The sequence below is a fragment of the Eublepharis macularius genome, chromosome 15 (assembly GCF_028583425.1).
Source record: "Eublepharis macularius isolate TG4126 chromosome 15, MPM_Emac_v1.0, whole genome shotgun sequence".
Taxonomy (NCBI): Eukaryota; Metazoa; Chordata; class Lepidosauria; order Squamata; family Eublepharidae; genus Eublepharis; species Eublepharis macularius.
The window spans coordinates 27,002,026-27,028,727 of NC_072804.1; the positions used below are offsets into that span (position 1 = coordinate 27,002,026).

Sequence of the window (26,702 nt, forward strand, 5' to 3'; positions counted from 1 at the left end):
CAGGGCATTTTCCTCCAGTCCTGTAGGCAACTCTATTTGATGCATACTGTGCAAGTCTGAATTCTGGTAGCAGAGCAATAGCCTCTCGCCCTATGTGGAAGATGCTCTTCTTCTTGGACTTCGACCGCTGCAATGGCCCAAAACAATTTCTACTGTTCATAGCATTTTCTTTTTTTTTCAGATTTTAAACTGTAAACTGTTACAGATGTCTTGACGGAAAGGCAATCTAGGAATGTATTCCATCAATATATTCCTTCATAGCTTGGAACCAAAGTGACCTGCTAGAATCCTCATCAACGAGCACTACTAAATTTCCCTCGCAAAGAACACGATTTTTAAAAAGGAAGCACAATCTTCTTTTGGAGCACTCTTGTTGTCTAACCTTCATGTTATTTGTATATTTAACAACATTCTCCTTTAATATTATTTAGATCTCTTAACTTTTCCTATAGTTATTTTGATTCAGTTATTGGAAAGACGTAAGTATACAGTCAGCACAATGGGAAACATAGTAAAAGAGTCCAGTAGCACCTTTAAAACTAACCAACTTTATTGTAGCATAAGCTTTCGAGAACCACAGCTCTCTTCATCAGATGCATCCGACGAAGAGAGCTGTGATTCTCGAAAGCTTATGGTACAATAAAGTTGGTTAGTCTTAAAGGTACTACTGGACTCTTTACTATTTTGTGACTATAGACTAACACAGTTAACTCCTATGGATCTATGACCATGGGAAACATAGTTTCAGATCTAAGAGGTAATGTTTAGATCCACTCAGAACTGATAAATTATTGCATCGTGAGACATTTCTATGTGGGTTGACTATCTACATTTATGTCTCCAGACATAAAATGGGGGAATCAATTTACATTTGAGGAATTTAAACACAGGTGAAGCTTCGGCCTCATTATGTCTACAGATCGCAAGGAATCCATTGATTGTGTAATAAGCTGCATTGAAGATTTTTTATGTTTGGAGATTGGAGGCAGAAGTAAGTATCAAAGGAAGCGCCTTGGACTGCTTTAAGTCATTCCCCATAGAACACAGACTCAAAGGGTTGCTGTTGGAGACCAGCCATCTTCAGGGTGGGAATTGTCCCCCCCTGCTTTATGGAATGGCCTGCCTGAAGTGGTCCGAAAAAAAACTCCCATTCTCCTGGCTTTCCACAAACTATGCAAAACGATTATTCAGGAGGGCTTTTGAACTGAGGTAATAGAGCTGTGCTGTAAGAATTGGATCAGAGAGATGCCTTGGATAGGGACAGGGTCTGCAAGCTTACTGAGCACTGTCTGTTGATGTAGATATGCTCCTACTAGACAGTTTCTGCATCATTAAAGATGTCATATTTTATTATTTGTGCTTTCTTTCAGCAATGTTTCATCTGTTTCTGATTTATGCCCATTTCAAATTTCTGCAACCCTATTACATTTGTTCACTGAATGTTCTAGCAGTTGTGCTTATTGACTTGTACTTGTGTAATCCCTGAGTCCTCAGTAAGAAAGGTGCGCTATTAAAAGAAATAAATTAAAAATTAAAAATCCATCCATGGATGCAGAAGAGTAAATTTCCAGCCTTTACACTACATGGAATCCAGTGACTCCCTTCTGCTAAAACACTTTTCTCTAGTGTCTCCATTGGAAGAAGAGGAAGTCATTGGATCCAGCTTTGTAGATCTTGCAGATCTTTTTCTTCCCACAATAACAGGTTATCATAGTTTATGATGGGTTATTTTAACAAAAAAACATATTAAGTCCACAAGAACATAAGAAAACAGGTCCATAGTGCCTGCAAAAAGGATTTGTTGCTTTAGGCTGACTGCAGGACACTTGAAATAATACTATGCATATAAATGGTAAAAAGAAATTAATTAAAAGTTTGCAGTTATACAGCTCAGGCTGATCAGTATATTTCTGACCTTACCATTCCCTCCCCTTCCTTTTTTTCTTTCTGTACCCCTCTATGTTTTGATAAAATAAATAAAAAAGGATATTTCTTTTGTGGAGTGAGAAATCCGTTGGGAATATGTCATTTATCTTTAATGCATTAAAAACTAAGATTAAATAGAAGCAGTGCAGTATAGTGGTTAGAGTGTTCAAGTAGTATCTGGGCTGCCTGAGTTCAAATCTCCACTTGCCATGCAATTCACTGGGTGACCTTAGGCTCGCTCTGAGCCTGTCACATCACGAGGTTGTTGTGAAGATCAAACAGAGGAGGATAAAACTATGTATACCACCATGAGCTCATCAGTGGAAGGGGGGGGGGACAAAAATGTATGAAATGATAAATAAACCCGATTCTCGCCCCCCCAGTAAATGGAATATTCTTGGATGTTAAACCAGAAAGTATACTTCTTATGTTAACACTAGCATTGATAGGATAGGGCTTTCACTAAACAAAATTTTAAGTAAAATAAACACCACAGTACACCATCTAGTGTCCTGACCTAGCCAAGGTGAGCCTGATCTCAGAAGCTAAGCAGGGCCGGCCTTGGTTAGTAATTGGATGGGAGACCTCCAAGGAAGACCCAGGCTGCAGAGGCAGGCAATGGCAAACCACCTCTGTTAGTCTCTTGCCAGGAGAACCCCACCAGGGGTTGCCATAAGTCAACTCTTACTTGAGGAGGGCTCTCTCTGCCATACACCATTTAGCACACACTACAGCCTGTATTTGTCTGCACAACTTTTGTCCCACAGTTTACCCCTACTGATCTTATCAAAAGTGGTCTTCATTTAGGTGAAAAACAGCATAATAAGAATCCAGTTTGTGTCTGGCCCATTTTACAATTAAATGATACAAAATAAGCAGCAGTATTCTTTTGTCAAAAAGCCTACCCTCCAGTTAGGCTGTCAGGTCATAAATAATATCCCTAAAGTTATTATTTACCTCAGCCCAATTCTTGAGGGTATGCAGTTAAGAAATTAGGAGTCCATTATTTCAAATGGGCCTACTACACCCTTAAAATGAATGAAAATTATTTTCTCATGCAGTAATTGAGTCATCTGCAACTAATTAAGTCTCATTTTTATTATAACAATGGTTAAGTAACCTCCTTCAAATTTGCTATCTGGTTGCACAAATATTTTCATCCTAGATGTGCTGCACTGAGTCATAAAGGCAAGATATAAATATTATGAATAAATTAAATTTAATTAATAGGAATCTCATTCTTTATCATCATTCTATAACCTCCCTCAGCTACCAATGTTCGAACAGGCTCTCTTGTGCTAAAAAGATGAGAGCCAGTAATTCCAAATCTGATGTCTGCCAGTGTGTTTCTTGGTGCCTGCTTGCTTCTTGAATCTTGGAAATAAAATCCAAAGGGTCCTCAACAGAACAAAAAGGGAGACTGGGGCCAGTCCTTACTGACTAGCAACCACTGTGTTCATACCAAACAAAAACATCACAGCTGTTGGCCTGTGACGTGGCCACAGATAGTTTTTCTTGTTTCTAGGCTTGGCAACCCCATCCTTATGACCACTCAGGTAACGAACCCTACACTTTCACCAAACAGCATTTCTTCCACAAAGAAATGAGCCAACCCCAGCTTTCCTCTGGCGCTTTGGAATATAGCAAGCTTCACAAGATTGCAGATGTCACATTTGTATCTGCAGGGAGAGCCATTTGGATCGATCTGGAACCTCAGAATATTCTGTGTAACCACCCGACATTTTGATTGGACTCGCCCCATAGCAGCCATTTTGTCACTGGCCCCCATTCTATGGCTGCCATTTTGTGATTTATCCCCAATGGCAGCCATTTTGTGATGGCACTTGCTACCCTCTATCAAAATCCCCAAAGTGATCACAGTGTCAATAAAGTTGATTTCTGTTTTAGACCCATATCAAAAGTGTCCTGATTATGCTATCTGCCTAAAATTCAAAAGGCACCTTAATTTGATAAAGCAATTTTATACTAAGTTTTGAATAAATGCACTCTGGGCACCTCAAGTCCTGTTAAGAACTTTCTTGGGGCTTGTTGAGGAATATTTACTTACCTTTGGCTGAAGTTTCAAGTCAATGAATTGGGTAAGCCTCTCTGTTGAAGAAATGTGGAGTAAATTATTCGGCAACTTGATAAATGGAGTTACTGGACCCTAAGTGAGATTATTAGTCAACTCCCAGTAGTGAAGGCAATATAGGAAGGCCTGTTCTGTCAACAGTATTATTTATATACTGCAATTATTTAATTTCTCATGAACCACCAAACCTGAGGGGCAGGCCTTGTGCACTCCATTTTTCTCAAAGTCCAATACAATGGGTTGGATCCAGCAATCTGTCACTGGAAGGCACTGGGAATCACAAATAGTTACTGCATCCTCCTGCCCCAGCAGTTCTGACCCCAAGAAAGTTTATTTCCCTAATAATAGCCATATAGGTCAGGAGGCTGCAAAAACATAAAACTGCCCTTTGGGTCCAAAAGGACTGTGGGTGGGCAGTATCTGCTGTCCCTGTGTCTGCAGATCACTGGATCCAATCCATTTATTTGAACAGCATTAACCAGGACAGAACTGTTGTCAGTCAAAGTGTAATAAGCACTTTTCTGTCTTCCACCACAGCCTGAAATGCTGCTCCTGGGGAATGGGCGAAAAGTTCAGGAAGAGTTGGAGTTTTGGCATAGAAAGAGGAATTGCCAAAACGACCCCTTTTGCATGAATGGAAATTTTAGATGCAATCAGTACTGTTGCATCCCAAAATCCCATTACTTGGGCAACAGAGATACTGCTGGCTGGGCGCGCAAACATGTTTGTCACACTTATCTAAAAATGCAAGGGGTGAGGCAGCCCCTAGAAAATGCTCACACACCAAAGCTGTGCGTGGTTCTATCCACACAAAACAGGGGCACAGATAAAAGGCCATTCATATGCGCATTCAGCAGTGGATGGCATTTGGGTGCTGAGGTACTGACTCTACTGAGTTTAGACATGGATAGGTCAGTTCTGCAGGGCTTGCTTGCTATACACAGGTCGGATTGCGGCATAGCACAGTGGCGTGGAACTGCAGCTTAGTGGTAAAACATCTGCTTTGCTTGCAGAAGGTTTAATCTCTGGTATATGCAGTCAAGAGAGCTGCTGCCAGTCAGAGCAGACAGTACTGAATCCCTGACAAGCGTCCCTTGCGAACTGACTTCATAGGAAAGACCTGAAATTTATGCTCTCAAGAGCCATTTTGATCCCCAGCTAGAGTGTTTGGTTTGGACACAGGAAAACCCGGATCAAACTAGGGATATCAATTTCACTTAATAAAGTAGCTGTTTATACCATCAACTTTTATCTTTAAACCTTAAGAAACTCACAATCCATCCAGTCACATGCTTATTCATAACAGTAAAGAATGCAATAGCACCTTTAAGACTAACCAACTTTATTGTAGTATACGCTTTTGAGAACCACAGCTCTCTTCATCAGATGCACGTCGCACTTGACAAAAGAGCTGTGGTTCTCGAAAGCTTATGCTACAGTAAAGTTGGTTAGTCTTAAAGGTGTTACTGGACTCTTTACTATTTTGCAACTACAGACTAACACAGCTAACTCCTCTGGATCTATGCTTATTCATAATATTACCAGTTCCGCTACTGATTTTTTAAAAAGGAAAATTAACTCAATAATGTGCTCTGGTGTTAGCCTGGTGTACAGACCGTGAATAGCAAGGCCAGCATTGGAAATCTGCAGGCACAAGCAACTTTGGAATACAAAGGTATCTCTGACAGTTTCCCAATAATTTCTGTACTGGGATCTTGTAGGAACAAAGTTTTAACTTGCACATACAGCCTATTTTTAACAATACTGATGCTTTCCAATAGCTTTTACCTAGACTTGAGAAAAGGCTTTTTTGATTGCTCGGCAATTTTGAAGATAGGTCCTTTTATTAATGAGGGGAGGTAAAGTTAGGATATTTTTATCATGGGTTATGGCAACTCGATGAGTACCTCCACTGAAAAATTTAATGAATTCCTTAACTTTGATATGGCTGTTGGTGACTCTGTAAGAGAAATATTGTTTGCAGTTGGGTCAACATGGCAGCAACATTTTACTGGCAGTTTTGAAATTTTATTCTATGGATGTTACATAAAAGATTTATTGAAGCTGTAAGATCCTCTCTCTATATTTGAACATTCTTTGACATTGGAGTACATTGAACTACTATAATGGAGTACTGATGAAGACATAGTTGAAATACGTTTGGTCTTCTGTTTTACATGTAGTAGTAGAGAGAGTGCCCTCAAGTCCTAGCTGACTCATGGCGACCCTTGGTGGGGTTTTCATGGCAAGAGACTAACAGAGATGGTTTTCCAGTGGCTGTCTCTGCAACCCTGGTCTTCGTTGGAGGTCTCCCATCCAAGTCCTAACCAAGGCCGACCCTGCTTAGCTTCTGAGATCTGATGAGATCAGGCTTGCCTGGGCTATCCAGGTTAGGGTTTTACATAAAGTAACTACATAATATTTACTTTGATTTCGTTGTATATTAAATTTTATATCTTGTTGAATTTTAATAAGTAGGTTTTCTTATAGCTGTTTTCCCTCAACTTTTTTTAAGGGGGGGGCTCTCTCTCTATAAACACTTATTGTTTAATTGGTTAAATGTTATGCATCTCTCTTTCAAACCCTGATTCAAGCAGGAAGCCTTGGTCTCTTAAATCACCTACTCCAACTGGAGGAAGCTCTGCCAGGCAAATTAGATGGTGCTTTTGGGCACCACGGAAGAGGCTAGGATGACCGTTCTGACCCCCCCACCCCCGGCAGAAAGATGTGCTTTACCATTCACAGTATTGCCACTGGATTGTGTTCATGATAAATTGTTGGGGCTGTGGGGATTAAGTCGCTGGATTTTGAAAATATCTCAGGCACCAAAATGTCCATGACCACACCTATGAGATTTGGAGGAGCAGCAAGATGTAACAAGTAATAAACAAATGGATTAGATTCCACCCTATATCATGCCTACCCACACCTCTTTCACTTTGATCTCTGTCCTTTGATCCCTCTCTCTCTTTTGGTATTGCTGCACATGGAAAAGTTTGCATCTTACATTGCATGCATCACGATCAAGACACCATGTTCTGTTTTGCATTGTTTGTTGAACAGTTGGTTGCTACTGAGCCCGGATGTTTTACAGAAATCTAGTAAAATCCAAGCTGTAACTTAAAAGGTATGATTAAGAACTTCCTTGGAGTGGAGAGAAGCAGGCTGTGTGTGTGCCAAGGTGACCTGGAATAACACATTTAACAGATTCACAGAATGATTTCTACCTACAAACAATCCAATAATCAGTTTCAGGGTTTTTTAATAAAAAAAACATTTTAATGAAAAAAATAAGCAGACAGCACTCTCCCCATGCCCCCCAGAGTCTCTTCTTCTTCTCACTGCTGACTTTAAATATTTCAAAATAAAGCAGATTCTCACTCTCCAGATTTTAACAAATTAACTGAGAAAATATCCCTTCTTCACTCCCTCCCCTCCTCTTAAAGGGGAACAGAAACCCACCAACCAGGCAGTCCCCTTGCCAAACCGATGTACCAGTTTGAATCCTGCAGACAATTTTAAAAAATGTTATAAACACAAAATTATGGTACCATTCCCAGCGTGCAGAGGACGTGCCCAGACCACAGAGTCTCCCTCTCCCAGTGTGCAGCAGCACAACCCTCGCTTGATACATCCAGACCGTCCAAGGGCAGGTGGTGTTTGGACTCTGTGCCTGGCTCCTTTACTCCCATCCCCCCACCCCAGGTCTTTTCTGTGTGTGTGTGTGTGTGTGTGTGTGTGTGTGTGTGTGTGTGTGTGTGACTGTGTAAGGTTTACGAGATTTTTTGGAGTCTTGTAACAGAGCCTATGGAAAAGAAAAATCCCTGGAGAAGTGCTTGGAAAGGGAGAGATCAGAATCGGGTCCCTGAACAACAGTTGCATGGGTAGCTGAAAAGATGTGAAGGACAGCAGCCAATAAAAATAAAATATACTCCACACTGAGAGAGGGGTAACGGGGTTGTAATGTCTAGAATCAGGAGGTTTTCTTTCCTTTCATCTATACAAAGTAAAATCCCAGCATAATAGATCAGTAAGACAGAAAGACCTTTCCTGGTGTGTTAGCTGGGAACGACAGAACTTAGTTCCTCTAATATCCAGCAGTCAGATCAATTTCCAGTAACTGGCAAGATCTATTTCTAAGAGAAAACAATTCAGGCCAAATAAAAAAAAAGTATGGAGAAAAAGTCTTTTCAAACGAGTGTGGCCTTTCTCTTAGAAACGTGTTCTCAACAACAGCAATGGCTTGCTTCCCTTCTTGCTGGGCTGCTTAGGAAGAATTCTCTTCTCTCCCTTCAAGTAATGGTTAATTTTGTTCAGATGAGGGTCTGCTGTCATCCAAGTGAAAACGACTATTTAAAAATAACATTATCCACGGAAACTTACCTGGATGGGAAGTTTTGTTTTGTTTTTTAAAGAAAGCGAGAGAAATTGAGATAGGTGAACAATCAGCCAAGATAATAGTTAACTTCCCAACTAGTCCTCCAAGACCACAATCTCTACATTATGGACTTGGTGCTGGTGTTCATCAACCTCAGCCACCACTTTCTCCTCAGTCCTCAGTTCTGCCCCCAGAATCACAGCTTTGGCCCCAGATTCCTCCATCTCAGCTTCTGGGTCAGGCGCTGGATCTATTTCTATGATGGTCTGTCCGTCCTCCGAGGTGCCCTCAACAGCCTGAATGGTGGAGGTCAGGCCAGACTCCATGGCCACCAGTTCCACAGGATTCACCATGGTAGCCACGTTTGCAAGGGCACCGCTGTCCTGCATGGCGGCTGAACTCAGCAGGGCCAGGCTAGAGGAGGGGTGAAGCGTGACAGTGTCAGACGAGGCGGTCTTGGAGGAAGTGACCACAGTGGCGTACCGGAAAAGCTGCGAGCCGGATGGCAAAGTGTGGACAGTCACTGGGCTGGAGCCTTGGCTGATGGTTGCCATGGGAATGTTGCTGACAGAGAAGGGTTGCCCCATGGGCGCAATGGTGATAGGCGAAATAACTGTGTATTGAGGCTGTTGGATTGGGGCAGAGGAACTCAGGACGGTGGCCGAGGCAGGACGCTGCAGCCGTGGCCTCTTGGAAGCCTTTGAGGTGCTGACAGGCATCAGGACCACGTTCTGAACCGCCTGCGATTTGGTCTTCTGATCTCTGGCAAGTTTCTTCTGCTCTTCCAGCTGGCGTTCCAGGCCTGGGAGAAGAAAAAAATAAAATAAAATGCAGCACTCAAAAAAACACTGAAAATAGCCAAGAAATGCAGGGGCTTCTCCAAACACAAAGATAGGAAGGTGGAAATAGATGCTTTCACAACAGCAGCTTCTTGGCAGGGGAAAGTATTTCCAGCCATTTCTGCTGCTCTCATGGAAAGAGAAGAAAGGTGGGTGGAACAGCCTGTTTCTGCAGACAGCTCTGATTCTCAAAAGATAACGGGGGGGGGGGGGAGAAAAAAAGGAGAGAGAAACCCCGGAAAGATGCTGGTTAAAGCACTGCAAGCTGCTTTGCCAGTGATTTCATCCCCTCCACTATTTATTAATACATACTCCACATACTGTAGAAATCAAGGTGACTTATATGGGAAGCAAGTCTCATATTCAAATGCACACCAGACTTACAGTTCCATCCAGAATGAAAGTGCTCAGGGAGCGGACTAAGGGTTACGCCAGTGTATCCCACCCTCTACAACAGCACCCAGCCACCACGGCCAGACATGGGCATAAGTGCAGTGTAAGTTCCTGTGCTGGCACCCAGAGGGGTGGTCTGGGAAGTGGGGCACAAGTTAGTCAGTTCCCTAAGCCATTTCAGGTCTGGGAATGCCCCCTGCAGTGGCGGAAAGTTATGCTGTGAAAAGCGGTGGTGTAGCCCATAGGCTCCCATTTTACAGGAAAAACTCACTCCCCCTCCCATGCCAGGAACCGCCCATGCAGCCCAGAGGAGCACAGGATGCCAACTACCATGGGGACCAATCCACTCGCACCCCTCAGGTTGGCCAAGCCCCCTTCTGCATGCCCAATCAGCTCCGCTGGCACCCTACATAACCTCCGGCCAGGGCACCCATGACCCCAGGTAAGTAGGGATGCAGCCAGAGGCTCTGCCTGAAAGCCTCCAACCATAGAAAAGTGGCAAAGGGCTGCCCATGCAGTGTTCTCCAGTTGCTAGCCTTACTGTTAATCTTCTGCTCACAAGGCTGACCTCAAACACATTAACCAGTTAAATCTTCTTTGCTAAAATCAGTAGCAGAGCTGATAATGGGTTGGATTCTGCGACTCCCTTCTACCATCTTCCTCCAAAAGAGAAAAAATTCCTTTGACATAGAGTTTTTTCCTATCAGAAAGTTATTAATTATTGGAGAAAATCAGAGGATCCAAGTTCAGCATCTATTATTACAATTATTATTAACAACAACATTTATATGTTGCCTTTTCACCCAAACAGGGTGCCCAGAGCAGTAGAGAGTTATAGGATCCAATCCAATATGCAAGAATATGGATGTGGACTGATAGTTTGTAAATATGAGGATGTTTAAAGGATATTTTTGATAGTTTAAATGGTTGCTTTACTAAACAAAATTTGCATCTTTGAAAAATGAAATGAAATTTACATCCTTGTTGAAGCAGAATGTGGAGCATGTACAATGCCTCATGCGTGAGTTCTTTTCCCTTGCAAGAGGGATCTTCCTAAGTCCCGATCCTACCTGCAAGAGTATATAGAAATTGCTCTTCTCCTTGATCGGTCTGGCTCTTCCGGTTGTCCAGCACTCTCTTGACAGTATCCATCAGACCAAAAGTGTGAGCGATGTTATTCAGAATGGCTGCATCTACAGGAAACAACCTCTATGGATTATTGTTCCCACTCAAAAAAAGCAGAAAGGTCCCCCTACCACTAACAACTCTGTTGTCTGTATTTCCCACACTCAGATTAACAAAGGTTTCTGGAGTAATTAAACATGACCCTAACTTTTATCAAAGAGATAGAGACACGTAAACAACTTCCAGATTGGGTGAGTGTGCTGAGACATCTACTAACTCAGTATTTTTCAATTGGTGGTATGCATATCACTGGAGAAATGCAGGATTTTAAGAATTCTCTCTCCCTCAATCCTCTGCACCTGCTATGGATTATCTATCTGTATCCATCTGGCCTATAAATAGTAACCTTGGACACTTGGTGTTCCTAATTTTTGTTCCCCCTGTAGGGCTAACCCAAGTGCTTTTCACACCTCCAACCCCGCTGGCCCAGGCACGCCCCAAGTCACAGGCCAGCCAACCAGCTAGGACAGACCTCCTGATCACTGGCAGGAGAAAGTGGGGGGATTGTTTCATCACTTCTGGGTGACGCTCTAGGAATCCTCAAAAGCTCTAAGGAAAAGACGGTGGAGATTTGGGGAATTATTTCCTACAGCATCGCCCATCTTTCAATTTCTGATGCAATTTCTCCCTTACACTTTCTACTGCCATGATCAGCACTGGCAGGCAAGTGGGTTCCGAGCAGCTTGCTGTGGTGAAGCCAGAAGCTGCCCATTTTTGGTGCGCCTAATACCCCCATCTCTGGCACCCTGGGCAATGGCCCAGAGCCTTCTAGTGGACAAGCTCCTCTGTCCCCTTGCCCACCAGCAAGGGTCTTTGATGTGCTGTTTCCTGCTGACCCTACCTGCCAAGGATTATCCATTGTGCTTCTGCAATTTTCACGACCTCAAAATTTACAGTAAATTACAAAGAATGCCTGTAAGCATATAGATGCCCTTTTCAGACAAAGTTGGCTTTTTGTTTAGTATCATGATGGGACCCAAATTCTTTGATGGAATGATTGGTGGGATGCAAGAAACAAGAGACTGAGAAATGCTCTACTAACTTATTCACGGAACTTCATTTACCAGTTGCAGACACAAGCAAATACAAATTTCTCTAGCAGGACTCTTTCTTCTCCCTAGATTTGCAAGGAGGGGAGGAACTGTCATTGCAAGGAGTTACCATTGCTCAGCTACAAATTTCCTCCTGTATTTCGCTCTGCCTGCTTAAAAGTAGCAACCCAACTGAGGATCAGGCCGAAAAAGCTCTTCAAAAGTTTTTCAGTGATGCAAGCAGGGAAGAGGTATTCTGATTTTCCACCAACTCAAAAAGCTCTGACCTGCTTAAAACAAAATCTGAACATCTAAAGTTTTTCATATTATGTGTGCTTGCACATGCAGATCTGGGCTGTATGCGTTTTGTAACATGGAAATGAGAGCACCCAAGATAAAGAAGTGCAGAAATCAACTCCCCTCCATCCACAAGCAGAATCTGGGGTGGAGAAAACAGGTACAGTTTGGAAATAAGCATTCTTTAGGGACTATGCAAGTTACTCCCGCCACCAATATTAGTGGTTGTAGTCCTGGAGTTCCTCATTAGTAGGGCGACATGGAAATTGCACCAAGGCTCTTACAATTCCTGGCCAGGAGCGGCAAGTTTGTAGCATTCTGTCGTGGCTCCTAAGTGGCAGGAGATGTGATTGCACCAACTGAGCTCCAGCAGCCTCAGCAGGTGGCTGCTGGGCTCTGGGATCTGCCAAATCTCAGCTCTGGTCTATGCATGCAGCAGAACGTCGAATTCCAGAGGGGCAAAATGGTCTGTACCATTTCAGACAGCAGGTGGGGGAAGAGTCATATTCAACCCCCATATAAAAAAATTCCTGCAATCCAAAATTATTACGTCAGGGAGAGATGGTTTAGCCTAGCCCTTCATATGTTGTGCTGGATTTCCACTGACAGGGAATTATTAACGTAGAAGAAAGTTAAAGTCTTAATCCCTCCCCTGTGGTCTAAAGTGGTAAGTCTGTTCTTACATCTCAGCATTCTTCCCCCTCGTAAGAAACAGAAAGCTGACTTTTTTTAAAAAAAAAAGGTAATCCAAAAGGCATTTGAATCTATTCCACTGGCAAATGATTTCCGATCAGTGCGGAGGCTGCTGACCTCCTACCCACCAGTAACCAGCAAGGATGACTGGCCAAGCCTCTGCTGAACACCTTTCAGCACCTCTTCGATCTCTTTCTGAATGTTGCAGACCACTTCCTCCATCAGCCCCACATCAGCGATTCCCTTCCAGAACATCAGGGTGTCTTCTGCAAGGAAGAGAGAGAGAAAGAGGAAGGCCATTTAATTACTTTCTTGCAAATCATCATTCCAAGAAAACAAGCAGTTGCCCAGCAGCCATCCTTGAAAACTGCTTCTGAATGCGACCGTCAAGGAGAATTATACCCAGGGCTTTTTTTCAGGGGGAATGTGGGGGAACGGAGTTCCGGAACCTCTTGAAAATGATCACATGGGTGGTGGCCCCGCCCCCTGATCTCCAGACAGAAGGCAATCTAAACTCCCCTCTGTCTGGAGATCAGGGGGTGCAGCCACCACCCATGTGACCATATTCTCCAAGGGCAACCCACTGAGTTCCATCACCTCTTTTCCCAGAAAAAAAGCCCTGATTATACCAATCCAACTTGATCCAGAAGGCAGGGAATTTGTTATTGCAATTTAAAAAGTATTGCAATTTAAAAAGCAGCATTTCCCAATTAAGTCTGCAAGATATTATATGAAGAAAGATTTTCTTCTGTGGTTTGGACTATACATGCTAGATAGTGAATCAGAACTTTGCGTTTTTTCACCAATATAAACTGAAAGGAAATATATATAATGTTCTCAAACTGCCTTAGAAGAGGCTTTAACAATGAGGCAAATATAAACAGGCACAAAAGGAAAGCAAGCAGTTCAGAGCAGGAACGGGCATCACGTTGCTCGCCAAGACCCAAAATGGTGTCCAGGGGAAGAGGGAGGAAAACAAAGTAGAACAAAGCTAGATGGGGGGAGGGCAGAGATGGATCCAAAGAGAGGAAGGACTGGGGACTGATGGGCTTTCCCCTCTCCTGTGAGTTCTCACAATCAATTCAGCAGTAAAGACAGATAGCAAATGAATCATGTACTTGTAGAACCCCACCATTGAAGATCCACTCACTATTCAAAACTTCAGTCTGAAGGCTTCAAATCCAAAATGCTGAATATACGTTTACTCATTTTTAAAATTTAATTAAGCATTTAAACCCCACCTTTGCACATAGTTCAAGGTAGCTTACAAAATAACTTTTAAAATTTCCAAATTAGAAACCAAGATAAAATGTCTCCTTCCCCACTAAAAGGAAGGATGGGTTGGCTCATGTAAATCCATTTTGCAAATGGCAGAGCTTTCCTCTGGCACAAGAAGTCTTGCACTGATGCAGGAACATGCCTTTTGCATCAGTGGGGGGGTGGGGAGGAGACTCCTTGGGACAGAGGAAAGGACTGCTGTTAATGGAATGGGTCCTTAGAGTCTTGCTCCTGTCATGGAGCAGCACAGGACCTTTCATCTTACGGAGGACTGACATTTATGAAGAAGGACTGTTAGGCTGGGAAACTCTCATTTCTCCCATAGAGTTAATGTTTTCACATCCTACAGGGCAGATAAGAAAGTCCTTCGATGTGCAAACACCTAGTTATTGGCTGCTGTGTTCTGGCAGGCCTCTGCAGTCAGAACCCAAGCTGGCTAGGACCTTCTACACACATAGGAGGAGACACTGGAGAAGGAGCTATTCTTTCTTTGCCTGGCGTGTGCGTTTGTGTTTCTGTGGGAGAGCACGCACATTTGAGTGACAGCCAGAGAGCATCCTCTTTATGTATATACCCATTGGCATTTTCCATGTGTGAGGGAACAGCAGGTGCTGCAGTTTCCAGGTTAGGTTAGAAATCTTTCTTTGCTTTCATTTTTCATTATTAGTAGCTTGCCCCCATTTTCTGTAGTCTGTCAATTCTCCTGAGTTGCTAATAGTCGAGTAAGTAGAATTTAAGGTATAAAAAGACTGAGTGGGTTCCTACCTGCCATCCTTGCCATGGCCGACGTTACCAATCAGTCCTGCCCTATTAAATGCTCCTCTTGCATTAAACTGAAAAAGGAGCTAAACCCAGGAGGTGGCAGCAGCAACTGAAGGGACAGCCCCCCCTCAAAAAAAACTCTTGAGAGGTGGGGAGCAGCGAGGGGATGAGAGCAGCCTGTCAGATGCTGGGGTGAGAAACATTACAGATTCTTGGATATGGGGATTTCTAAATTCTATTCTTGTCAGTGTACCTGATGAAAAACTCAAGGACTGTACAACATACTGATGCGCAAAGGATTTTTTGTGCAAATTTGGATGGGTCAGTCCCCCCAAATGTTTTCTACCTTAAATGTTAATGTAGCTTTTTGCATTATTAAAATGACTGGAGTGAACAGAGACAGACAGGTGGGCAGTTAGGCAGACAGGCAAACGGCAAAGACAAACCTGATATCTCCTCCGGGTCCTTCTTGATCCCTTCCTCAGTTGCCATGGTGACGGCGGCTGTCAGAGCAGAGTTCCATTCAATCCCTTCCTCCATGCTTTCCTCAGACACAGCAATCTGGGCAATATTTCCTGCAGGAGGAGCACGGAGATGAAAAGCTTCCCTAGCTAATGTCACACTGGATTTCTCCCCTCTCTATGCCGGTCAGGGGATTCATAAAGCACAAGCTAAGAAAAGAAATGGGTCGACCCTACCTAGGGTTGCCAGCTCCAAGTTGGGAAATTCCTGGAGATCTGGGGGGTGAAACCTGGAGAAAGTGGGGTTTGGGGAGGGAAAGGACCTTGGCATGGCATAATTCCATAGAGTCCACCCCCCAAAGTAGCCATTTTCTCCAGGTGAACTGATCTCTGTGGCCTGGAGACAACTTGTAATTCCGGGAGATCTCCAGCCACTACCTGGAGGCTGGCAACCCTAACCCTACCTGAACAATAATGGAGGGCCAATGTAAAAGTTTTGACCACCATCAAAGAAGCTGGCACAAAGCATTTACCTGCAGCACACCAGCTGCATATAAGATGCTTCTTTGCATATTAAAGAATTAGACAGATGCATTGAGGACAAGACTGGTCCACCAGGGGCTACTAGCTGTGACATCTAAAGAGAACTTCCACATCCAGAGACAGTCAACCTCTGAATACCACTGCCAGGAGGAAACATCAGGAGAAGGCCTTGGCCTCTAGGCTTTGTTCCTTAGCCCAGCTGGGCAGCTGGTTGGCCACTGTACGGAAACAGGGTGCCGATTAGATGAACCACTAGTCTGACCCAGTAGGACAACTCTTTGGTTAGGCTTATGCTATGTTCACATAGGACAGCGCACCAGATTAAACCATGCCAGCCATGTAGGTAAATGATTTTTGGCCATTATCTATATAAAAGGTGTGATATCAAAACTCTGCAAGGAGCAAGCACTGATTTGTTCATTTATTGATGGGGTTTATACGCTGCCTCTGCTATAAAAAACAAAAGACATTCTGAGATGCTTACAAAACTAACTGAACCATGACATCAAAATTACAAACATTAAAAGCAATAAAACAAAGCATGATGTTAAAAACACAAACCTTAAAAGCCGATAAAGCAAAGAAATAATATTTAAAGCATCATGCAATTTTTAAGAACAAGGCATTCAGAAGTATTTATAGTAGCAGACTTTTTAAAAAAAATCCCTAAATCTAGCTAAACGTTTCAAACAACGACATGCTGTATCACACCTCCCCATTCTGCTTACTGGAGATATCCCTCCTACATACATCCAAGGCCACTGGGCATATCACATGTGAGTATCTGTCTGAGACCCTCAAGAGCTGCTGGCAATCACAACAGACAATACTGACCCTGATCGACGAAGGCTCTGTGTAATGATTTCAAGTAAATGGGTGCATGTGTCTTTAAATGCTTGGTGAGATAGGTGAAGAGTGGGGGTGAAAGAGGGGGATGAGTGAGTGATATGATTGGTTGATGACTGAGAGGGTGGGCGGAGTGAATGCAACTGAGAGGGTGGGCGGAGTGAATGCAACTGAGAGGGTGGGCGGAGTGAATGCAGTTTGAGAAGGACAGGGAAAGAGAGAAAAGTTTCAGTCAGAAGAAGGCAGGCTGGCTGTGTGCTGCCTGAATATGCTGAAGTGTTTTATGAGATAAATATAACCTGTGCGGAACCTGAACTGAGCATGTTTGTGAAAGGACACTCAGTCAGGGAAAGGGAGGCCAGCTGTGAGCTGCCTGAGCAGGTTTCATATTTCTGTGAATGAGAGTCAGAGAAAGCGAGGCTGGCTGTGCGCTGCCTGAGTAAATTTAAGCATTTCTGTAAGAGAAATATTGAGTTAGAGAAAGAGGCAAACTGTGTGTGAAGCCTTAGAAGAGATCTGTGTGAATGAGTTTATAGGAAGTAACTTTAAGAACCGAGAACTACATTTATGAAACCGATACGCTTCTTGACTAAATAAAAGTTTGTTTTGTTTTGTTATGTCCCAGAGTGGCTGTCATTGCTATATCCCATTCCTATCCTCAGGGCCACATAGAACCACGAAGGAGCCTGACGCTTAAGCACGTTATCAAAGGGAAAATTTAAATAAAATATCTTGGAATAATATATTCCTGGTGGCAGCAAACTACCCAGAGGGTGTAAGGGGAAGATTAAAGGCAAAATCTACCCCAAAGAAAGTAAAGGTCATAACAGTCTGACTCAGCAGAAGGCACCTTCATGCGCTGAAACTCATCTGCCCTTAATCAACTTCCCCCGCCACATACAGCTGCAGAAAAGCACTGGGCATGTTCTAGGGATGCACTCCCAGTTTGAACAAGGTGATAGCTAGAGCCACCAGGCCTGAGCACAGTATGAACCAAGAATAAATACTTCCGAATTTTTTACAGTACACAGAGGTCAAAAAGCAGGGGACAAATCTTGGTTCCAGAAGACAAACAGTTTGGAGGGAAACTGCTGACAGCAGTGCTACATGGCCGGAATGAATGCTACACCTGTTCACCTGTGCCCTACCGTCAGTGGAGGTGGGAGTCTGTACCAAGCTCTGCTGCCCGGGCACTGGTGCTCTGGCGCTGCTGATCAGGAGGTCAAACTTGGTACTGCGGCAGGTATTGGTGCAAACTTTGTCATGCTGGTAGAAGTCAATTTGCCCAGAATCCATCATCTTTCTGTGCACAGAGAAAGGGGGGAGGGAGGAAAAAAGAGGGAGGGGTTAAACAGTTTGGCTACTTGCCTGAGGAACATAACAACACCATAGGAATAGTTCTAAAATCATGAGATGTGCAAGAAAAGTGAAAGGTCTATTCCTGAGGTCTTCCTGAAAATACAGTCTTAGCTGAAGGCAAGACTTTTGCTCCACAGCTGGTCAAATGATACAGCTTGCTAAGCATGTCATGGTTTTGAGGAGAAACCTCCTAAAATGTTTATGCACGTTACATTCATAATGGAAGAGAGGCAGAATTTTTAATATGGTTTTAATGTATTGTATGTCTGTTGTTTTAAAACTTATTGATTTAGCAAATTCTTTTTATACTGTTGTTGTTGGGGTCCTAAGATGCTTGAAAAAAAGGTGAGTACATAATTTTTAAATAAATAAATATAAATGCAATGAATATATACTTTTGGAAGCTCCTTCTTGGCCATCCTCTTTCTTAGAGAAGAAACTCAGATTTTATTTAGAATGCAGATGCATATTCAAGCCCTCCCAGCTTAGCAGAGCTACAATGAGAATCACAGTACTTAAGAAACAGAAGCCATTAACATATTTGCAATATATATATAATTTCTTCTGCAAACTCAAATGTAAAAATGCTTCAAAAACCAGCATCAGAGGTTCCAGTCCCAGCATTTGACCAGTTAGTAGCTTTGACCACAATCCTGGGCGTGACTGGATCCAAAGGTCCCTGCTTCGAGAAGGGCACCTTTGAATGCAAGCCCTTAAACATAACAGCAGTACCTACTGGCTCAAATTGTTTCCCACAGTAAGCAAACAGATGACCCCAGAAGGCTTACAAGCAGGCTGCAGAGGATAAAGCCTCCCTGCCAACTGCTGCCCCAACAGCTGAGATTTGGAGGTACACTGTCTCTAAGCACGGAGGATCAACCTAACTATCCGGGATAATAGCTTTGGATGAAGCTATCCTGCTCATATTTCCCTTTAAGAATATAAGAGAAGTTTAGGAAAATCAATCCCATTCAGAAGAGTAAATATTGGGATCCAACCCAATCTTTTTCAATGGCAGGGTATTTCTACCACACAAGAAAAATCCCACACAGTCATGCTGATATCACAGGCTGGATCCAGAGGTGATTTTCCACTAACAGAGTTTCCAGGGCCAGCAGACCTCACCTGGCCTCACACTCAACCAGGACGAGGGGGCCGAAGATGCCAAAGGCAACCTCAGCAGCGTGGGACCGGCATCCTTCAGTCAGTGCCTCGTTGTCAGAGACACTGTGGACGGGGCTGACTCAGGGCCGATAGGAGCGGCGAGGCAGCATTTGGCTGGCCACGGCTACCCAACTGCCTACTCCTCAACCTTGGCCACTGAGAGGCAGCAATGACAGGCCCAACCGTCTCAGGGCCGCAGAAAGCTTTGTGGCAAATTGCAGCCTTGCCCAGAGCGACAAATCTGAGAGGAACTTGTAGGAAGCTGGCTGGCTTCTCAAAAGACCATGGAACTGAGGGAAGGCTCATGGGCCAAAGGCCTGGCCCTTAGAGGCCAAAAGGGATTGCAGGAAGCAGAGGGGCAGGAAGCAGAGGTATCATTGGGCCCAGGACCTGCCCATCCCACAGGTTCTGGGGTATTGGGTGAGTGTGGGGGTGTCTAGCCTCCAGGTAATTCTTTAAAAGGCTTGCTAGAGAGAAGCTAAAGAGGGAAGGGCCAGACCTCTCCTGGGGGGTGAAAGGAAAGGAGCGTAGTCTGAAAGAGAGGGCCCTAAGAAAAGCAGAACTCCCCTCCTCTCATCATTTACAGACCCATCTATAGCCCAACCTCAAAAAGGGAAGATGGAGGGTGAGCCAGCGCTGGGCTCCGACCTGTCGGCAAGGGAGCTTGACACAGAGGCACTTCCATCAATGGAATGGGACTTTCCTAATTCCCCCTACCTGCTGCAGCCCACTAAACTGAAAATGCTGGTGATGGGGTGTCGGGACCTTCAAGAACAGAACAAGACGTGAACTGGGGATCCACAGCGAGGAAGAGGAAATGGCAAACATCACCCCCACCCCCCATTTGCTGGTGGGAAATTACTATTAAATCCAGCCCAGTACCTGACTATATTCACACCAGCAATTCTTTTCAATTGAGCAGGAGGGATTTATACCAACAAAACACTGGCCTCAACATTCTGCAGACTGGAAAGAGCCAGACAGAGTTAAAATTTATTAATTTATTTTTCTGTAGTCTGTCTTTCTCTCTGAGACCCAAGGCAGATTACACAGTGCAAGTTGATACAATCAGCATCTAGGATGTTCAGTGAACCAATACAATAAGGTAAAGGTTGCAGAAATTTGAAAACAAGCATAAATCAGAAATACAGAGATGAAACATTACTGAAATAAAGCATAAGTAATTCAACATGACATCTTTAATGATGTGGAAACTATCCACTGAGCATATCTACATGAACAGACACTACCCAGTAGAACAGTCTTACCAAGGCATCTCTCTGCACCATTTCATTATGGTACAGCCTTCCTACCTGCATTAAAAAGCCCTCCTGAATAATTCAGATTTGCAGAAAGCCAAAAGAGTGGCGGCTTGTCTGGCCTCCTCCGGCAGGTCATTCCAAATAAATTCTCTGTCATCTTTCAGGAAGCAGGCAAAAACTTCCCTTTTATGTTATCTGGCTTTGGACATGGAGACAACTTTCTTTTGCTCTGCCATTTATTGATTGACGGATTATACTTTCCTTGTGTTTTTGATTTTTAACTTTTAGGATATTTAATTTTATATTGCACACTACTTGGGAAATTTTATATTGAAAGGTGGTATAAAAAAATCTCCTCAATAAAACAAGGCAAGCAAATTTGCTTGAGTATCTGCCCAGTCATCTGTTAACTGACAAGAAGTCGTGGTCACTCGCCCTGTCTCAGCTGTGTCTGCTTATTTCTGACCTCGGGGCTCCATCTTACGCTCTCCTTTGAGGGGCTACTCAGCTGCAGGGGTGGACTGACCCATCAGCTTCTGGGGAAAGCTCCAGAAGGGCTACAGTCCTGCAGGCTCGGTTTGCTCCCAGCCCGTTTGAACAGCCCAATCCACCTCTATTTGATTGACAGGGTATGCAATCCTATCAGAACATGCTATGCTGAACTCTTCTGCTTTCACTAGGTAAAGCTAGTCCCCTGTGCAAGCACCGAGTCATTACTGACCCATGGGGGGATGTCGCATCACGACATTTTCTTGGCAGACTTTTTATGGGGTGGTTTGCCACTGCCTTCCCCAGTCATCTACACTTTACCCCTAGGAACCTGGGTACTCATTTTACCGACCCTGGAAGGATGGAAGGCTGAGTCAACCTTGAGCTACTACTTGAACCTGGTTTCTGCCAGGATCGAACTCAGGTCGTGAGCAGAGCTTGGACTGCAGTACTGCCGCTTACCACTCTGCACCAAGGGGCTCTGCTTTCACTAATAAGAGATTAAAGCCTTGAGCTGGGGGAAGTTAATAAACAGAAGCAGCAAAAGATGAGAAATCGTTACCCTTACCGCAGCATGATTCCTCCTAGGCGAATGGCTCTTTTCCAGTCCTTCAGAGTGGATTTGCCCGCCAGATGAACGAAGTGCTTTGGGCTGATAAGCTGGTCATTGAACTAAGAAACAGATAGCAGGGAGCACCTCAGAAAAAAAAGAAGACATTCCACATCCTCTGCCACCACTACCACACCCAGACCTGCGTCAACAGCTTTATTTATTTGCTGCATTTTCTATACCGCTTCTCCTTGTTGCTCAAAGCAGTTTACAATGCAAACATGCTGACTTCTAGCAAAGCAACTGGAAACAAGCAGGTTTTTAACAAAACAACTGGAAACTTGACATGAAAGCCACTGGCACAATGAAAACCAAGTCAGGGAAAAGCTTGCCTGGACTCAAATTAACATCTGAACTGAACAAAGCTCAAGAGGACTCCCGTCAATCACATGACCTCATCATGAACTGTGTGACTTATTCATAGCTTTCATACAAAGCAAGGGCAACCAGGGTGATCCTTCAGCATCCCAGGCAAAAAATTCAAATGGGTATGCTCCCAAGACCAGATCATAGGTTGTCAATCAGCCGCTGGCAACCAACAGGAGTCCAGGGGCAGGACGTGGGGGGAGGGACCATCAAATCACAGTGTGATGTCACTTCTGGAGAAAACTCCGTGGGAAACTGGCAAGCCTACTGGACTGTAAAGCTCTAGTGAGTTTCTTGCCCTTCATGGTCTCGGCTGAGGACATATTGAGAAGCAATAAGGCCCCTTCCACTCCACCGGTCACTCCCTACCTGACGTGGTTACCACTCACCCCAGTGAGAGCCCATTTCTGCCACTTTGCATGTAAGTCATGAGGCTGAACTACAAGAAGAATGACTTACAATTTGGAAAACCTCAGAGACTTGAAATGGATTCCTGTTCAGATTGATCTGGAATCAAAACTGGGGTAATTGTTTGACACAGAACAAAGCGTGGATCAAATCAGATTTTGTGATTGCATCTTCTACTTCCCATAGGTCAGCCCTGTGGCCTATCAAGAAATTGGCAGACTTGACAGATAAACCTGTGCTGTTTAATCCCTCACCCATCCACATGGCATCCTCCTCAACTGGATATGGCCCCATTTGCTAAATAAATAGCGCTAATCATGCCACGCCCCAATGTTTTGTAGTAGTTACAGTATCAGACTAAGATCTGGGAGACCAGGTTTGAATTCCCACTCTTAGCCCAACCTACCTGAGATGGTTGTTGTAAGGATGAAATGAAGAAGAGAAAAACAATGTTGAAAGTTGCTTTGGGTTCCCATTGAGGAGAAAAGTGGAATATAAATATCTAATTGCATAAACAAACACCTCCTAGGGGGAGTCCCATAGCTAAAGGGGGGAGTCCCATAGCCACCACCCAAGAAGATCCTTGAACACAGGTCCGTCAAATGCACTTCTGAAAGGCTTCTAGAATTTGGAGGCACCATTTCCCAGCAGCCCTGGAGAAAGGAGCAGGGGATGCTGGGAGGTACGCACCTTTGGCACCAACCACAACTGTCCATAGATGTTGCGATCAAGCTTCAAAATGCCAGCCAATCACAGTATAAGGAACCGAAAGACAAATCAAACTTCTCAGACCCCTTAAACAGAAATCTCATTCCTGCCTCCTGAAGTGGATCTACTGAGAGGCTCCAAGTAAAACCATCTCGTGGAAATTGCAGTGAAACAGGGAAAACAAAATGACACTGACAAGAGGGGACCTGCTGCAAACCGATCCAGCCTGGCAAAAGGCCACTATGCCATGCTGTTACCTTGACACACTTGACATTGATGCCTGGGCAAACAAATTTCTTCCACAGCAGGATGGCTTTGCTCTCTCCACAGGTGATAGGGTAAGCAATCTCAATCTCCTCGTTGGTTTCAATGGTGCTGGGATCTACAGATGGAAGCGGGGGAGGGACACACAAAAACAGAGACCTTTTTTTTTGTCTGGAAAGCAGAAGTCACGGTATCAGAGAGTCAAGCATGTTACCTATCTGAGCAGTTCTTGCCCAAAGAGGTTTGCAGGAGGAGGAGGAGGAGGCAAAACACCAAGTGGAGCAAACTGGAGTAAGCTGGTGCTGCCTGACCTTTCTGAAAGCACAACAGGCCTATAGGATAAGGTGTGCAATTAAAAAACCCCCAGATTTTACAGAGAGAATCTGTCCATATTTTGATGTAAATTAACCACAAAAGGTTACCTATAATTAATTTCCTCTAGGTTCTATTTGCTGTTCTTGTCCTTAATTTAAAGCACAGTTTGGTAGAGCAATACCCTCTGCCAGATGGCAGTTAAAGAAATAAATCCTCCAAACACTTTAAACTGAACTGGATTCAACTGAACACTACTCAAGTGCACTGAAGAGACTGAAAAAGCTTGAAGAGTGCAAGAGTAGATCTGGAGGCCACACAAACCTGAAATGGATCTTTCACAAGTTCAGCCAAGATCACACAGACACATTCCGCAAGTGGAAACACTTTTCTTGGGATGAAGGAGCCTTACCCTGATGCAAGACACTCTTCTGAGCATATTACATCAGGTGAAACTTCTGCTGGAGGAAAGTGCTTCCTCTTACAGAATAGAGCCAGAGGAGTTAGCCGTGTTAGTCTGTAGTAGCAAAATCAAAAAGAGTCCCAGTAGCACCTTTAAGACTAACCAACTTTACTGTAGCATAAGCTTTCGAGAGACGAAGAGAACTGTGATTCTCGAAAGCTTATGCTACAGTAAAGTTGGTTAGTCTTAAAGGTGCTACTGGACTCTTTTTGATTCTCTTACAGAATGGATCTGTGGGCGCCGACCCAGAGAGACTGACTTGTTTAAAAACTTGGGCATTTTCAGTCCACAGAAAGGGTTTTGTTTCTCCAGGCTGTAGGCAATTATCCTGAGCCCCTCCCCACCCCATAGGATGGTTCTAACCCATATGCTGTTGTCGAAAAAGGAAGAAGGGGTGTGTGTCTCCTTTTACCATCCAAAAAGGCTACGCAGGGGATCATGGGACCTTCTTGAACAAAAGCCATGTGGACAGGAACAGCAGTAAGGGGGGGCATTGGGCAAGATGGAGTAAAAAGACTGACTGGATTTAACCCATCGCCTAAGTGCCCCAATTTTGCATTCAACCGTTTCACAATTTTAGGAAAAGATGGCATACAAATGTTTTAAATAAATGAAAGCAAAACACAAAGCAAATGAGTTGGAACAAAATGATCCAGAATTCAGGAACTGAGCACAGAATGTATTGAGAGTCGGTGTACATTGAATCCTGGACTAGAGAGACCCATGTTCAAATTCCCAGTCGCCATGAAAACTCCCTAGACAGTCTTGGACCAGACATTTTCTCTCAATCTGACCTACCTCTGGGTGTGACTATAAAATGGGGTGGGGACTCTGCATACAGTGCCTTGTGCTCCTTGGAGACCATGCTTTAAAATGTAATGTCATGAGGTGGGTTGCCCAAGTTGGCACTAGTTGTTGCCCTGGGTTGCTCCTTGGCTAGGAGTGGGTTGGGTATGTGAAGCCATCATGCCCACGTCATCCCCTGGTTCACTGACCATGAAGACAATAACATTATAATAACAACATTCAATTTATATACCGCCCTTCAGGGCAACTTAACACCCACTCAGAGCAGTTTACAAAGTTTGTTATTATTATCCCCACAACAACAATCACCCTGTGAGGTGGGTGGGGCTGAGAGAGCTCCGAGAAGCTGTGACTGACCCAAGGTCAGTCAGATGGCTTCAAGTGGAGGAACAGGGAATCAAACCCGGTTCTCCAGATTAGAGTCCTGCGCTCTTATCCACTACACCAAACTGGCTCTCACTCACTTGGGACATCCTCTGTCCCAAGACCATAGATGGAGAGAGGAAGGGGTATACAGCACCCTCCTCCTCCTCATTTCCTGCACGTCATGCCCTTTACACTAGAAAACAGGTTCACACACTTCCTCTTTAGCCATGCCTCCCCCCCCCAGCCTGCTAAATCGGGTTGTGCACCCCACACAAGCCCAGTGGTCACCTCTGCCTCTCACAAGGGTTCCTGGGAGGGGAATATAAAGCTGGCAGCTGTCCCAACGGGTTCAGCCCCTGTTGCCCGTAAGACAGGAGCCTCTTCACTTGTGCCTTCTGAGCAGGCACCACTGCAGTCACCTCCACACCTAATCCCAGCAACATCAGACCCCAGGGGAGGTGTCTTGAGTGCAGTCCCCATGGCTGCCCTGTCCACGCAGGAGCTGCCAGTTGACTGAGGGTAAGTTTTAGTTTCCCGACATGCCACTAATAATATAAAATAATAAGATCAGTAATTTTGGACACCCCGTTCAAACGAGAATGTGATTTACCTTTTAGACAGGAGGGAGGCTGTTAGATCCTATATATTGCCAAAATATTTATAACGTGTATCACAGTCAACAGTGTCACACAAAGTTACACGGACACCTCAAAATAATGACCAGCCTGAAATGAAAGTTAATAATGGCACTGAGGAAGAAACAACATAACGCTGGTGTTTGGCAACATGAAGAAAAAAGGGTGCAGTGATACGGAGATGGATCCAATGTGGCAGGAAAAGCCTCAGCAAATGTTGAAATGTGACACATTGAGAGCCAGTTTGGTGTAGAGGTTATGAGCGCGGGACTCTAATCTGGAGAGCCGGGTTTGATTCCCCACTCCTCCTCTTGAAGCCAGCTGGGTGACCTTGGGCTAGTCACAGCTCTCTGGAGCTCTTTCAGCCCCACCCACCTCACAGGGTGTTTTGTTGTGGGGATAATAATGACATACTTTGTAAACTGTTCTGAGTGGCCATTAAGTTGTCCTGAGGGGCGGTATATAAATCGAATGTTATTATTATCATCATCATCAGTTTTAACAGAAAGCTACAGAACCTGCACAGAAGCCTTTTGTCTGATTAGGATAAAACTTTTCCTTTGATGGCCATTTTTGAAGTGTATTCACTTGTGAGATTTTTTCATCGTGTCCTTCCTCAAAGGTATACACAGCTCTCCGCACAAAGTTTATCTCCCTAATAATCCTGTAAGGTAAGCCATGCTGAGAACTAAGTCTCTAGTGAGCTTCAGAGTGGCAATTTGAATCTGGGTCTCCCAGTCCTATCAGTCATGTTTTTATCCTCCC

General features: G+C 44.1%; 1 protein-coding gene across 1 annotated transcript in view; it reads right to left on the reverse strand.

Moving 5' to 3' along the window:
- Positions 1–7,319: 7,319 nt before the first annotated feature.
- The window catches only part of GMEB1 (glucocorticoid modulatory element binding protein 1), a 30,543-nt gene continuing 11,160 nt past the window's right edge, over positions 7,320–26,702 (reverse strand). The window contains exons 4-10 of the mRNA XM_054999347.1: positions 23,348–23,472; positions 21,567–21,670; positions 17,873–18,027; positions 15,321–15,449; positions 12,963–13,100; positions 10,699–10,821; positions 7,320–9,198 (exon numbers count right to left, since the gene is read on the reverse strand). Coding sequence (XP_054855322.1) covers positions 8,492–9,198; positions 10,699–10,821; positions 12,963–13,100; positions 15,321–15,449; positions 17,873–18,027; positions 21,567–21,670; positions 23,348–23,472 — 1,481 coding nt within the window. The 3' untranslated portion in view covers positions 7,320–8,491. The remainder of the gene's footprint in view (positions 9,199–10,698; positions 10,822–12,962; positions 13,101–15,320; positions 15,450–17,872; positions 18,028–21,566; positions 21,671–23,347; positions 23,473–26,702) is intronic.